We start from the raw sequence: 14,736 nt of genomic DNA, 5'->3' as shown, positions 1-14,736 counted from the left end.
TTATTAATCCTATTTTTCTTTTTATGTTTAGTTCAAATGATTTCCAACAGGAAATGTATTTGTCTAAAACTTTGAGCATCACTTCCTGTCATAGCATGCATTAATAAAATTGAAGTCCTATTTTGGCTGAGTGCTTTTGAGGCTTTTGTGTCGTGATCAGTTTCTGTAGCAACACGATTTTGAAAATAGCTCCCGTCTCTAACGGCCTACTGCTGTCGCAAGTTCTCCAGGCTGTAGCCCACTCCTGACGCATGACTCATTCATTGCTCATTATCATCCCACTCTCATTTCATCCTACCCAGACTCCTCTGCTTGGATATCTGATGGTGGTGTGGGGGCGGGGTAGAGGCTACTATAAAGCTGGTGTATCCTTGCTGCGATTGGCTGGTGGGATCCATTTAATCTGCTGTGACTACTATAGGGTCCACCCCCATACTCCTCCCCCTCTCTCTGCCCTCCCTGATAGCATCCATACACAACAGTGTGCTGTCTCTGTTCCAGGGAGAATATCAGCTCTGCACAGGGAGGAGAGGATTAGCCGCAGCCACTCAGCTCATCTGCATACATGTTCCCAGAGAACCACATGAGCACCCAAGGCTGCACCTCTTTTGTATAAAAGCTGGCACTCCTATCACAGAGTCTCCACTTCATCTACTCTCACTGCTGTGAGGAGATTCAAAAGGGACCACAGTTGTTGTTTTTTTTTTTTTCTTTTGGACTCTTTTGAATGATTTAAAGACTCTTTTATATAATTTAAACTTTCAGTTTGTGCCAGCCATGTCTCTTTTTAATTGGCAAAATGAAAGTAATATTGTTTGACATATATTTGCTCTGAACATCAAGGAGTTTATTTCCATTTTGGGACTTTTCCCCTGGGGTTGTTTTTTTATCTGTTTTCTGCTCCAGAATGCCATCTAGAGAGTCCTATGAGGTTTGCCAGGAAGAGAAGCCTCTGGTGCAAAAGGCCAAGCGGGAGGCCAATCAGGAGGATATTCTGGCCGCAGCCCTGGGGATGAGGATGGGGCCACAAAAACCTTCAGCCACTTTTTGGCAGCCACTTAAACTATTCGCCTATTCGCAGCTCACCTCACTGGTTCGCAGAGCTTCACTGAAGGAGAGCGACCGGCCCTCCAGATCTGAGAAAGCCCACAACTTCAAGGTGAGAATGAATCAACTTAAAGAACGCTTGTCAGCTGTTGCATCTCTTGGTTTAATTTCATCATGTGTGGCTAGAGGGCTGCTGCTCTTGCCTCCCTTGTGGGAAGATGGAAGGGGAGGGGTGTGTGTTACTGACAGGGAGACAGGGGATGAAAAACAGAGCTGTTTTGGTCTGTCCAGTGAGCCCTAATCAAAAGAAAATCTGTTGGGTGGTCTGTGGACCACTGCTGTTAGTTTGAGCACCAGATGGAGAGATTAGGCCAATAGAGAACAGAAAAAGTGGCAGAAAGTATCCCTGTTTGGCTCAGGCTCACTCTCCTAGTTTGGCTAGTTAATGGGATGGAGAACAGTGAGCAATATATTACTGTCAAGGCTTTCAAACTGCTGATGCGCACTCATCTCTTTCTGCTGCTTTGTTCTCTTGTTTTGCTGAATGTTACATTTCAACCTTTAAAACGTTTGAAGCTTCTGCAGCCAAGGAGGAGAGGACTGTGTGTGAAATCAAAATAAAGGAAGGACCCAAATGTATAAAATGTGCACATTGTGTCTTCTAATTTCAAAGGTTCAATATTAAACACCCTGACATTTACATTTACCGTATTAGATTAATTATAAGGTCCATGTTAGATTGTACTCTTAAAATTATGGTAACAAGGAATAACGCCTAAAGATGACATCACTCCAGATGATGGATGTCAATTTCTCTGTTTACAATTTTTGAATGCTTTATAACATGATTGCCTCCACAGTTCTACGCACACCATGAATTAACAACACTACACAAAAGCCTTTTTATCTCTGATCGCTAATGGCTAACTGCAAAATACTGGGAGAGCTGTGGTTTGCTCTTTTTCCCAGAGGCCTCCCTGATTGGCGGGGCTGTTGTTACCTCCCGGAGCGTGGGGGGCTTCTTCTCCTAGACAAGAAAGTGGCTTTCCATAGAATATTTCCCTGACAGCTTGCACGTACTTATGAGGTGTCACAACATACTGTGCCATAATGGCAAAGCCTCTGCCACTCAGTGTCATGGCTGCACCAACCTAAGTATTGTCAGTTTGAGGGCCTGTTTAAACAACAATCCTCCTCCACACACACAGATAACCCTCCTCCACTGTGTCATTTTAGGCAGCGGCACTTACTGGTCTCCTGGAGAAATGACTGCAACTACCCACTGTTTCCTTCTATCTTGTCATTGCGCTTCATCACTAATATCTGTCACTGTCCTCCTCTCTGTTGTAGGTCCATACCTTCCGGGGACCTCACTGGTGCGAACACTGTGCCAGCTTCATGTGGGGACTGATGGCTCAGGGGGTCAAATGTGCAGGTATGACTTGTTTTCAGCCGCATTACTGCAGCCTTATATAAACGTCTTGATCACTTTACAGCTTTCTTTTGTTACACTGGCGGTGGAGCGTTGCTGTAAATGGGTTACTTGGCTTTCGGTGCATCTGGAGCTGGATTATTGAGTTTTAACCTAAAATCTCAACAGTAGTTTAAGGATTATTGATTGTATAACAGAATGAAATGGGGGGGGGCTCTATAACTATGATGTAACAAATAGTTGCATGAAGTAAAAAGCTTCTTTTTTCTGACCTACTTCCTTCTTTATTGGGTTTGTGAATGGGGTGAACACATTTTTGCTTCATGCTTCTTCACATCCTCTCATCGGTATGACAAAAACAAAGGATTTCTGTTTCCGCTTTTAAAGAATAAACATTTGCAGCCTAAAAACACACAGTGCACCAAAACAAAGCACAGTTGTCACTGTTTTCATGGATGCATTTTGTGAATATTTGCTATGAATTATGGGCTTATTTTAAGAATATTTACCAACCATCTGGAAGCATTTTCAGTCTTTGTGTGAGACCTAACATCCACACATTCAGCACTGCTATTGTGAGGAAAATGGGGCAGTATATTTACTTTCTTGTCTGTCACATACTCAAATATGATATTTCAGTTTCACTCTTGTAAGCATTCATTTCCCACCCCAGAACAGCACCATAATATAGTCTGATGCCTGTCTTTGATGTTTTATTGATGAAACAAAGTGTGTCACATAAATCTGTGAGAGCTCTGATATTAATTATTAATGCCCTGATTTTGAACAACAATCCAAATAAAGGCACATATGTTTGGAGCCAGCCTTTATTGACTTTCATACGTTGCCATTCCTTCAGACTCAACCACAGATACCAGAATCTAGGGCAGCAAAGTCTCACACGATGCTCAAATTTGCATACCAAAAAAAAAAATGTTCTCCCACCCCCTTTTCTTTTTGTGAACTGTTTTTGGCCGAGTGCCAGAAAGCCAGCCTCTGCTTGTGCTTGTTGTGCCACATTTCCTCATCAGAGTACGCCCCCCAGCCTCATCCCATCATACCCGTGAAGGAAAACAAAGCTGGCATGTCTCTTTAATGAGGAGTAGAGCTGGGAGTGTGGGGAAGGAGCTCTGTTTCCACACACATTAATATTCAGCCGGCTTCAGCCTAAGAGCTAGGTCACACAGCTCAACCCCTATTTAACTTAAATGCTTGGTAGAAAAAAAAAACTGTCCTTTTAACAAACACTTGTAGTGCTTTTTGTTTTCAGTTCCACTCAAGAGAAAGAGACTGGTTTCGACTGGTAACTCTGCTGATTAGACATGTTGATAATGTGCTGATTAGAAATTAGCTGCCAGCCACCGATAAAACTCTTCTAAAAACTGAGCAGCAGCTTCATTACCTTAGCAACAGAGACAGGGGTGACAGTGCAGCAAAGCATCATCCCCTGTTTCGCTATTTCCCTTGGGCTCCTCGTCACCCACCCCACCTGGGACCCTGGGCCACCTTTTTGCTCGCATGGACAATGGGAACTCAGCAGGCTCGTGGCTGATGACAGGCCCCCTCCACGGTTATGGTGCCTGTCTCGTGTCCTTAAGAGAATAATCTCTTAAGGTAATTACATTTCTGCATCAATGCATATAAATTCAGGCTGTGTGAATTTCTCAAGGGGCCCATATTAATCAAAATATCATCTGAGGTCCTCCAGACATGTAGCTTTCAGAAGTAGCTTTTTTTTTTTTAATCTAAAATTTAAAAGTAGCAGTTCTTCTGAGAGATTCAAAAGATGTCATATTTTTTTGAAATTTCAAAAATCCACATGGCAATTGTCAGAAACCCTTTTAAAGAACCTGGAAATGGCTCCAAAGATCTAAGAGCTTGAAGAAGTGCCCCATTTTAGTCTGGGAAACTAGGTCTTCTGTAGCCCGCAGCGCCTCAATTGCTGCTTCCACAGCCATTGTGTGTGAGCTTGGATTTGGAAAAGAATAGAGCACACAGCAGTGCTGACTGTCCCTCCTCCAGGCCACAGCTTTTTCAGTGTTCATCTAATTCCCAACATGCGTCTCTGTTACAAAGCAGCGCTGCAGTGTCTGCATCTGCTCTCCACGGGCACCTCTGTTCCCTACAAGGTGAAGCCTGCCCAGAAACAGCTGTGCCTCAGGTCTTGTGACTGATGGCAAAATGTAATGTTGAGTACACTATCATCTTGACTAATGTACTGCTTGTCTGGCTATTTAAACACCCACTGAGCTCCAGCCTATGTCTGAAGTAGGAAAAAATATGGTATATCAATTTCTTCTAACCATTTTTAAATAAGTGTTTTAAGATTAAATACCTGTGGTTGGTCAGTGTCCTATCTTCCCCTTTATTGCTGGTACATTTCTACTAACCAAGCTCCCCTCTAGAGGTGACTTTGGTAAAGGTGAATCCAGCAGAGAAAGAGCTCTCCAAAGCTCTCCAGTGGTCCTGTGACATTTCAGGGGCAGATATTGATCAAGGGGATTAACACTGTTCTACAAGCCAAAACACACATGAAACCAGTGAACCAAATCAAAATGAATTTAGTGCTGAGCGGTGTGTAAAGGCTCCAAAGATAAACACGAATTACAGTCATTCATTCATTTTAAGCAATTTTGCTTAGCAAATTCTATAGTGCACGTTAGAAAATTTCATTATACCACCCCTTCATGGTGACTTTAAAACTACAGACATGCCTGAACTTAACTCTTTGTGTGCCTCTCTCTGTCTGCAGATTGTGGTTTGAACACCCACAAGCAATGCTCGTCTCTGGTACCGAACAACTGCAAGCCAGACCTGAGACACATCCGGAAAGTTTACAGCTGTGACCTCAGCACGCTGGTTAAAGCTTATAATACAGCCCGACCCATGGTGGTGGACATGTGCATAAGAGAGATTGAGTCCAGAGGTTCGTCTAATATGAGCTTGTGCGCTTGAATGTCTTCTTTCTGATTTAAATATATAGCTGAAAATAACAAGATGGGCATGGTAAACGCTGTTTATTTTAAGTCCACAGCTGTAATCCTACACGGTGACTGGCTGATAACTAGAGCTTTTCCATCATATGGCTATAGAATCATAGAAGCAATAAGCAGCCATAATAATTTTAATTAAACATTTGAATTTCGCGTCATTGTTTGCTTCCACAAGAGTTTTACAAATTATTCTAGGACAAGCAATCGAGTTCATGTCTGTCCAGGAAACATGGTTTTGTTTGTTTGCTTGTTTTTAAGATGCAAGAACTATAAATTCAAAAATATGAGCACCATTTCTTTTTTAACATTGTTATACTCTTTCAAAATGACCCATCTGAGCTTAGGTTCAAGGATTCTGTTTACCATATTTATACTTGCTGTAAAATAGCTTCCCTTTAATTTTACAGTAAGCGATCTGTAATATATACTACTTAGTTTGAAGTGTTAAAAATTTTATTCAATTACTGACTGAGTTAATGTTTTTTTTTCCGTTGGGGTGGGTAATGGGAGGGGGTTTGGAAGGAGTGATGGGATTGCTGGTAATTGTAGATGTTTAATGAGGAATACATTACTCTGTTTCCTGCTGCCTTAGTTGATTGCAATTCAGTTAAATCATTCAACTATGTAGGAAACTCATTGCTCCCTCATTGTCTGGCCTCTAATATATGTCTGTAGCTAAGTTTGATTTATGTCTTTATTATTTTGCCCATTGATGCAGAAAAGTATTTGCATCTGCCCATGTTGTTCCACCGTGTGACATTGTGGACATTTTATCCTCAATTTCTTATGCATATTTAAGAGTGTTTAATGGCATTTCCTAAATTACCCATGGAATTATATAGAGCTGAATTTTTCTCCATTACTCCTGGCAGTCCTTACGGTGACTGATAGGTTATTTATTTTCTGTTTGCTCCTCAAGGACTGAAGTCGGAGGGCCTCTACAGAATATCTGGATTCAGCGATTCAGTGGAAGAGGTCAAGTCCAGGTTTGACAAAGGTGCATTTTCCATGATTTTATACTACTTTCCACTCACAGGCTTATACGTTGGGCTTTCATACGTTTATGCGACTCACACAAAACAGTTCCTATTACAAAGTGACACATTTGTGAAGGATTAGTGCCACTTTGGTAGTGAAGATCCTATTCTGACATTTCACTGTGTGTGGACAGAGAAGGAGGACCTCGGGGGTTACAAACCAGGAACGCAGTCTGACTGCCTTAAAGACATTGATGCAAAAAAAAAAAGAGAGAAAAAAATCCTTGCTGTGTTGGGATTCAGTAGTGGACTTAGTAAGAATAAAAATGTCTTGGCCCAGTGCAGTGTGAATTTTAACTGCAAGAAAAACCCTGCAGCAGTGGGCTAAACTCTTAGCCAGATCCGCATGTGGGAGATCATCCATGACAGAGTGTCATTCCAGCTCACAGCACTGTGATGTTGAGTCTGCCAGCACAAGTAGGCCATGGCCTGCTCTGAAAAGCATGCACAACCGAGGGAAAGTCAGAATAAAACAGGCCAGGCGGATGATAGCAGCTACTTTGCAAAAATACTGAGCAAGACTATTTTTTTTTTTTCCTATGGCTGTCGTTATTCCCGAATTTACTCTGTGATGTGAAAGTGTTGATGTGAGCCATATTTAGTGAGAAAACTCACTGTCTTCTCCTTGTCTCCCTCTTTCCATCACACATCTTCCCAGATGGTGAGAAGACAGACATCTCAGTGACTGCCTATGAAGACATCAATATCATCACGGGTGCATTGAAACTGTACCTCAGGGATTTGCCTGTTCCTGTCATCTCATTCGACGCTTACCCCAGGTTCATCGAGGCTGCAAGTACGTCACAACCAGACAAATTAGTCAGGAACACACCTGTTTCACTGAGTTTGATTTTTTTTTTTTTTTTTGCTGGCAAACAGTTGCTGTTAAGCTCTATGCTGTTTCCTTCATTTGATCACGAAATGAGTCACATCAGAAGACATTACCTGCGTTTATTCATCTTTTACTTTGCAGAAAATGTTTTACTGGGTATAATGCGCCAGATGTGAGCTGGACTCACTGTAGTGAAAAGACTAACTGGAATAAATGGCAATATGTGCAAAATGACTGCAATAGCTACCAATGTTTTTCTGTATATTTTTATACAAATTTAAAAATAGTATGTTCTGCAAGGAAATAACAAGGCAGCTCAGTTTTCCTAAGCTGGAGTTACATTTGGTGGGCACTATGGAAATGTTACCATACAGCTGCTCTCAACAACTGTGCAGTCAAGAGCATTAAGTGTTCATTTGGATTTTCTCTCTCAAACACCATGCCCCTCCCTTAGATCTCCTAATGGAGACTAATGGGTTTTACTTCTACTTCACCGGAAGTACCTACAATAATTTGTGACTGTCTGCTCTAGCTAATGGCATGCTTCTTTGTGTTTCCCAGAGCTCACAGACCCAGAGAAGAAGCTGGAAGCTTTCCGCGAGGCTCTTGTTCTCCTGCCACCACCCCACGCTGAAACTCTCAAGTACCTCATGGCTCACTTAAAAAGGTGAGGAAAGAACCATAGAAAAATTATAAAAAAAATTAAGGAGGGTTCCATGAAGGGTGCAATGCTTCTCCTGTGGGAGGGGTAGTCTAATTGTTAAATTATGGTCATTTTTCCAGTGGCAGACTTCCCCTTTTTCTGTATTTTATTAGAAAGTAGAAACAAAATTAAACATAATTATGCAGATACTGAGACTGTTGATTTGCCAGTGTGTATGTATCATTTTTCTAACTTTGTTAACCATTGCAGAGTGACACAGAATGAGAAGTTCAACTTGATGAACGCAGAGAACCTTGCCATCATTTTCGGGCCCACCCTCATGCGTGCACCCGACACGGACGCCATAACAGCGCTGAATGACATCCGCTATCAAAGACAGGTGGTGGAGGTGCTCATTAAAAATGAAGATGTGCTCTTCTAAAGAAAAAAGTAGGACTTTTTTAGAACAGCCCTCTAATCATTCTTTGTGTAAAAACTTGAATGACTCTTTTTATTACACTGATTGATACTTTTTTTTTATGCCTTGTGTATGGACTAGTGCTGACCTAACATCTGTCCTCCCCTGTACTGGGCGTGGATGATGAACCTTACACTTGTACGTACCTTTTGTCTCCCCATTTTTGTCGGGGGAATTTTGTAAAGCTGACAGACCAGCATGCATGGTGCAAGGTCTTTGTTTGCTTTGTAGTCGTAACCCAGCATGTGTTAAGATGTGTAGCGCTGTGATTTCTGCTTTTGTCTGTTACACAGTAGTTTTCGTCCACATTCCCAGCTGCCTGCTGTGCAGCTATTTCTGTGAAACTTTGTATAGATGGATGTAAAAGATAAAATAAGCTACTAATTTTACTGGGGTAATTTTTATGATGCTGTATTTTTTTATCTCCTCGAATGTTTCTACGTCATCCTCAGTTCTTCTTAAAACTTTCTTCTTAATGTGTACACACTGCAGGATTTGCCTGACCTTAGCATTTTTATTGTGTTAGAAACAGCGTTATTTGTGATTTTCTTTTCTTTCTTTCTTTTTTTTTTACTGTAATGTTTTTGTACAAAATTTGTGCATGGTCACTTTAATTTATTAAAACTTACTCTGATAAATTAAGTGCTTACTGAGTCATCTGAATTGCCATAATAACAATAAAAATAAATAAATGTCTGGTTAGATATTTAATTAACTGATTTTCTTTCTTTTAACTTACTGGGGGCTGGAGCAAAATCATAATGTTTTTGGCCATTTGTTGCTTTTTTACATTAGAAGTGCAGTACACCTCATTAAAGCACAGTTCTATTTTTGTGTCATGGTGGCAAGGCATTAGCAAACATTGAGTTGCCTTGAAGTGCCTCAGGCTTGATATGGGTTACGGGAAGTGTTGTGTGGGCCAGATGTGGCACATATGTGACAGCCCACCTGACATCTGGATCATATAAAATAAACTTGTGGCTGAGGTTGGGGAGGCCACATTCATCCTTAGCCAACATTGTAAGTCAAGGCCCTTACAAGAACTATGTCTATATAAAAACACGTTTCATCTTTACTGTGAACATAAGTTACAATCTATATTTTGGTTAATATAAACCATTCTGGTGTTGTAAATACTCACTAGAGCACCAAATGACCCACAACAAATACATAATTTATTCATGTTATATTTGTTCACAATAAGAAAATATGCAATAGTCCTTGCCTTATGCTTATATACAGTATTGTATGTATGCAGTGGCTGCAGTGATTTCCCTGGTACTCCTTCATTCTGCATATTCATGATGACAGGTTGTGCCTAAAAGCCCCAAGTCACATGTCACATGACTGTACAGAAAGCCCTCTAACATCACATCAGTCACACAGATTCACTGAGAAATTAAAGCCAAACCCACATTACCTGCAGCAGCACCACTGCACTCTGGGGAGGTTGTTAATTACTGGATATATGTGCAAACAATGTCACATGAAATTTGTGGATTTGGAGTTTAATTGCCCACAGGTTATGTCCTTTCGTGCAATTTCCAAGAACCAGTCATGCACATCACCGGTGGCTCATTACATGATCAGGGTTTCATACTGAAGCTCAGAGAATAAATTTGAATTGTTTGGATAATGCGTTTATTCCACGTGATTTTAAATAATATTTTCCCTTAAGCCTTGGACACGTGAGCTTTCAGATTGTAGAATTGTTTTCTTTGTTGTCTGTAGCTTCATTTCGAGCCAGTCCCTCCATTTAGGTCTTTGTGCCTCAAATTTCACCACGAAGCATTTGAGAAGCAATCACTGCTTGACATCTAATCACTCGGGTGTTGTGGCCACATCACATTGAGTTAATGTAAGCTAAATTCAGACTTGTCTCCGGTGATTGTGCAGCAAAATTGGATTTTCATCCAAGCGTTTAGTGCCCCCCACCATTATCAGCCATTTTAAATATATCATACCACTGTGAAAGGGGGCAAGCTGCACAAATAAAGCTATCAAGCTTTCTATCACTGAGTCAGATGTGGTGATAACGCCATGCTAGAGCAGTGTCTGCCAAATGTATTGTGTACTGGATGTGCATTCACAGCATGAGAAATTTAAAAGGCTGTGATTCATGAGATAACTGACCTTTCCCTCTTAACTGGATGGTAATGCTTTCTTCCCTGCTGAATGCTGACCTGAATACATGTACAAATGTTGAAATATACATGCAGTATTTGAAATGGTAATGCTTATCCATTTAATTACAGGCTAATGCTTGATATATTGGGCTTTGTTTTTGTTGTTGTTGTTTTTTAACATGCACAGTATTGTGACTGTTTCTGTGCTTTAGTTTAATACACACTGCAAATCCATCCATCCATCCATCCATCCATCCATCCATCCATTCTCTTCTGCTTTTTTAAAATAAATGATATATATAGAATTTTCTCTGAAACTAAAAGATTCAATGTTTCTACATTTAAGTTGCCACAATTTGTAAAATACATTGCTCAAAGCAAAACATAGTTTTTGCTTCATAAACTCCAGTCCTCTGAATGTTCATCAAATCATGTCCATTCTGTATGGTGTCTACTTTTCATGCACCACCTGCAGATATTGCATAGGTGCTTTTATTTGTATTCACTGTATATTTAATCCCTTACAGAGTAGATGTAAGCGCGCAGTTCGCACTGTGTGGCTTTAAAGCTGGACAATGCACCAGAAGTGTCCCGCTAAGACGAGGCTGACTGAGCAGATACAATGAAAGCTTGTCCTGTTTTACACGACACACTTGGAGAAAGGCAAAGAGGTGCTAACACTGTCTTATTCAGATGACCCAAATGGCTGGTGATTTAAGCAGAATCTCTGTTAATTCAGATATTGCCAAAATGCTGATTTGTTCCTAAGTGAGATGAATGAGGCTTGTGGTTGAGTGGCTGGCTGATTGAGCAGAGTGGGGATGCGAGGAAATTGAGTTGCTTGACCCACCACTCGCCAAAGAAGAAATGCACGAGTGTAAGTAACACCTGGACACACAGTCTGAATGCTCAATATATACAAATCAACAATACCAGCTATTTTAAGGCCCATTTCATATTAAAATAGGGGAAAGAGTGGTGTGTCTATATATATATATATATATATATATATATATATATATATATATATATATATATATATATATATATAAGGGCTGCAACTAATGACTATTTTGATAGTCGATTAGTCATCGACTATTGAAACAATTGGTCGACTAATCGTTTTATGAATCACATAATTATGAAATGGCACTTATTTAGCTATCAGCTTTTACATTTAGCATAAGGTTATTTAAAATGTGGAAGAAAACACACAGAAGATGGATACTTCATTCAAAAATTTTCATCAGGTTTGCTATGTGATATGTGAGGTCCGCTTTGCAAATCTTGCAGATACGTTTATTTTTTCCTTTATCGAGGGTGAAATTGTCCCAAAACTTGGATCGTTTAGCTCGCCGTGTTGTTTCACTAGTAGCCGCCATAACTAAACATGCCGCTGAATGCTATTGCGCATGTGTGAAGCTCGCCAGCGATAGACGGACAGGAAGACGTCTTACTCCGTTTTAAAAAAAAATATATCAGTAATAAAAAACGACTATTAACAACAATTACATTTTTATTGTCGATTATTGTTGTTGCAGCCCTATATATATATATATATATATATATATCTATATATCTATATATCTATATCTATCTATATATATATATATATATATATATATATATATATATATATATATATATATATATATATATATATATATAAACACCCAACATCCAGACTCATGTCAAAAAATGGCTAGTAGCTCAGTGCTCCAACATCTGCAAGAAGCAACTGCTATCTCAACTAGGGATTGATGAGGCACAACACAAATGCTACAGCAAGGGGTGCCGGGACATCAGGTCAGGGGGGAGATATCATCTCCACACTCCGAGACTGGGTACCTAGCCCCAATAACAACTGGTACATTGAAATCCAACGCAGCTGACCTGAAAGATAAGATCATAGCTAAGCTGGAAACTTGGACTCCACCCCGATCCCCCCGAGGCCGATTACCAAGACTACATGAAGTACCCTTTGATACCCCTGAGACAATCCAGCAAATAACAGCAGGATGCAAGATGTTAGCAGGCAGGGGATACATGGAACGCCAAAACCAAGTGGCTGGAATATTATACAGTAACATCTGTGCTGAGTATGACCTGGAAGTCCAGAGGTCAAAATGGGATACGCCCCCATGGGTGATCCTGTGGGACATTCAAAGCTCTTCCTTGGACATTGGCTGCCTTTTATTCTGTTTTCTGCCAAAATGATCCCACACTGTTTCAATAGTGTTGAGGTCTGAGGTCTGGGCTCTGGGGAAGCCAGTCCATAACTGATGGTGCTCCACTGTGTGTTTTTCTATCCAGGTGTGGTTTTACAGCTTTTGCAGTGTGTTTAGAATTATTGTCATACTGAAAAAAAAATAGAAGCAAAATAAAAAGAAAAGAGGGGTGACTCAAGACTTTTGCACAGTACTGCAGATTCAAAGCTTTACCCAGAAGATCATCTATCACACTTGAAGTTTTTTTCCCCTGTGAAACAAACTCATAAAGCTAGATCATTAATCAATGTGGAGACATCATTTTGATTTTCACAGGCCTGTAGATAAAGATTTCAAGGCTTCAATCATAGATTATTAGAAAGAGGAAAAGCAGAGAACAAACACATGTTGTGCCTTTGCACTTAGAGGTTGTGTGTGGCCAAGTTCACGATGGGATATTTCGGGGTGGATTACTCTAGCACGTTGATCTTCAGTGACAGTATAGTTACCTTGAAAAAGTAATCTGATTACTGATTACTCCTTTAAAAAGTAACTTAGTTATGTTACTGATTATTTAATTTTAGAAGTAACTAAGTTAGATTACAAGTTACTTTATTAGTTATATTCAACAGCTGCCGGTGTTGTGCCAAAAAGTGATTTTTGGTATTTGCCAAAAAATGATTGCCTGTATTTAAACTGCTGTAAATGACTTGTTGACCTATAATCTGTGAAACATGTGTCAAACTTATCTCTCATGAATGATATCAAGTCATTTCGAGCGAGAAACAGCATTTCTATCACAAGGTAGAAGCTGCAATCAGTTTTTGGCAAAGTGACTTTTATGTAGTCGTTTTTTATCAAGGTAAAAACTTGACATTGACATTAAAAATGTCTTTTTAAACCGAAATCTGGCAAAGAAGGCTGCAGAAATCCAACAAATATAACATCACAGTTCTATAAAAATATATTTTTAGTGGCCAAAAAGCACTGGATTGGTACAGTAGGTAATTTCTTCATTTTATATATAAGCCCTTCATAAATCACTGCACTTTATTTACCAATATAAGCAAAGATATTAGACATAAAAGCACACAGAAACATCAGAAGTACTTTATGGCAGACGATCATTTTTTTGGCACAACAGGCTTCCTGCATTAGCCGCAGCTCTCTGCTTCGCACCACCTGGTGGGACTTGCTCTGTAAGTTTGACTGTGCTGTGCTGCGACTCCAAATGTTTCTTCAGCTTTGACATAGTGTTTTTGAAGCTAGATAGCACTTTGTCGCCAGCACAGAGTGCACAGCTAACCTTGATATTGTCATCTTTAGCTGACAGAAACTCAAAATAGTGCCTGTATTTCCAGCTAGAAAATGCGCATCTCTCGCCTCCCTCCGTTGTTCACGTTTGTGTCGTTGTGTGCTGTTACTGTCCTCGTGTGGCCTATGCGACTTAATTGTCGCATAGGCCACACATCACTGGCAAGAAAAAGCAAAAATATATCTTTTTACAAAGGAAAATGACAAAAATAGTAACGCACAGTGACTTCGATAAGTAACTTTATTACTGGATTGCAAATAGTAATGGGTTAAATTACTCGTTTCCGGGGAAAAAAAAAAAAGGAGTCAGATTAGAGCAGTGGTTCTCAAATCCAGGCCTCGTGGCCCAGTGTCCTGCAGGTTTTTGATGTGTCCCTGATCCAACACACCTGAATCAAGTGGCTGAATTACCTTCTCAGTATGCAGTCAAGTTCTCCAGAGTCCTGCTAATGACTTCTATATTTGACTCAGGTGTGTTGAAGCAGAGACACATCTAAAACCTGCAGGACACCGGGCCATGAGGCCTGGATTTGAGAACCACTGGATTAGAGTAATTTACTGACATCACTGTTGATCTTATGACAGTGTCCCTCTCAAATGACAAGCATTGGCAGTCAGTCTCTCCCA

At 40.2% G+C, this 14,736-nt stretch overlaps 1 protein-coding gene across 1 annotated transcript; it reads left to right on the top strand.

The window, feature by feature from the left end:
* The first annotated feature begins 476 nt into the window (after positions 1 to 476).
* Positions 477 to 9,104, top strand: chn1 (chimerin 1). Its single transcript, XM_030758465.1, has 7 exons — positions 477 to 1,159; positions 2,398 to 2,482; positions 5,232 to 5,405; positions 6,392 to 6,469; positions 7,168 to 7,305; positions 7,903 to 8,008; positions 8,255 to 9,104. Exons 1-7 carry the CDS (start codon positions 908 to 910, stop codon positions 8,424 to 8,426), a joined length of 1,005 nt encoding a protein of 334 aa, XP_030614325.1. The 5' UTR covers positions 477 to 907; the 3' UTR covers positions 8,427 to 9,104.
* Positions 9,105 to 14,736: the final 5,632 nt, after the last annotated feature.

Source organism: Archocentrus centrarchus, chromosome 21 (genome assembly GCF_007364275.1).
Source record: "Archocentrus centrarchus isolate MPI-CPG fArcCen1 chromosome 21, fArcCen1, whole genome shotgun sequence".
NCBI classification, from domain to species: domain Eukaryota; kingdom Metazoa; phylum Chordata; class Actinopteri; order Cichliformes; family Cichlidae; genus Archocentrus; species Archocentrus centrarchus.
Note: the sequence above shows the minus strand (reverse complement) of the source record. Positions and strands in the feature narration are given on the sequence as shown.

What these genes read in the sequence shown, in the direction of transcription:
- chn1 (XM_030758465.1), top strand. Translation starts at nt 908, where the DNA reads ATGCCATCTAGAGAGTCCTATGAGGTTTGCCAGGAAGAGAAGCCTCTG. An exon ending in CAAGTCCAGGTTTGACAAAG is followed by an intron (nt 6,470 to 7,167) that starts GTGCATTTTCCA and finishes ACATCTTCCCAG; the next exon opens with ATGGTGAGAAGACAGACATC. An exon ending in CAGGTTCATCGAGGCTGCAA is followed by an intron (nt 7,306 to 7,902) that starts GTACGTCACAAC and finishes TGTGTTTCCCAG; the next exon opens with AGCTCACAGACCCAGAGAAG.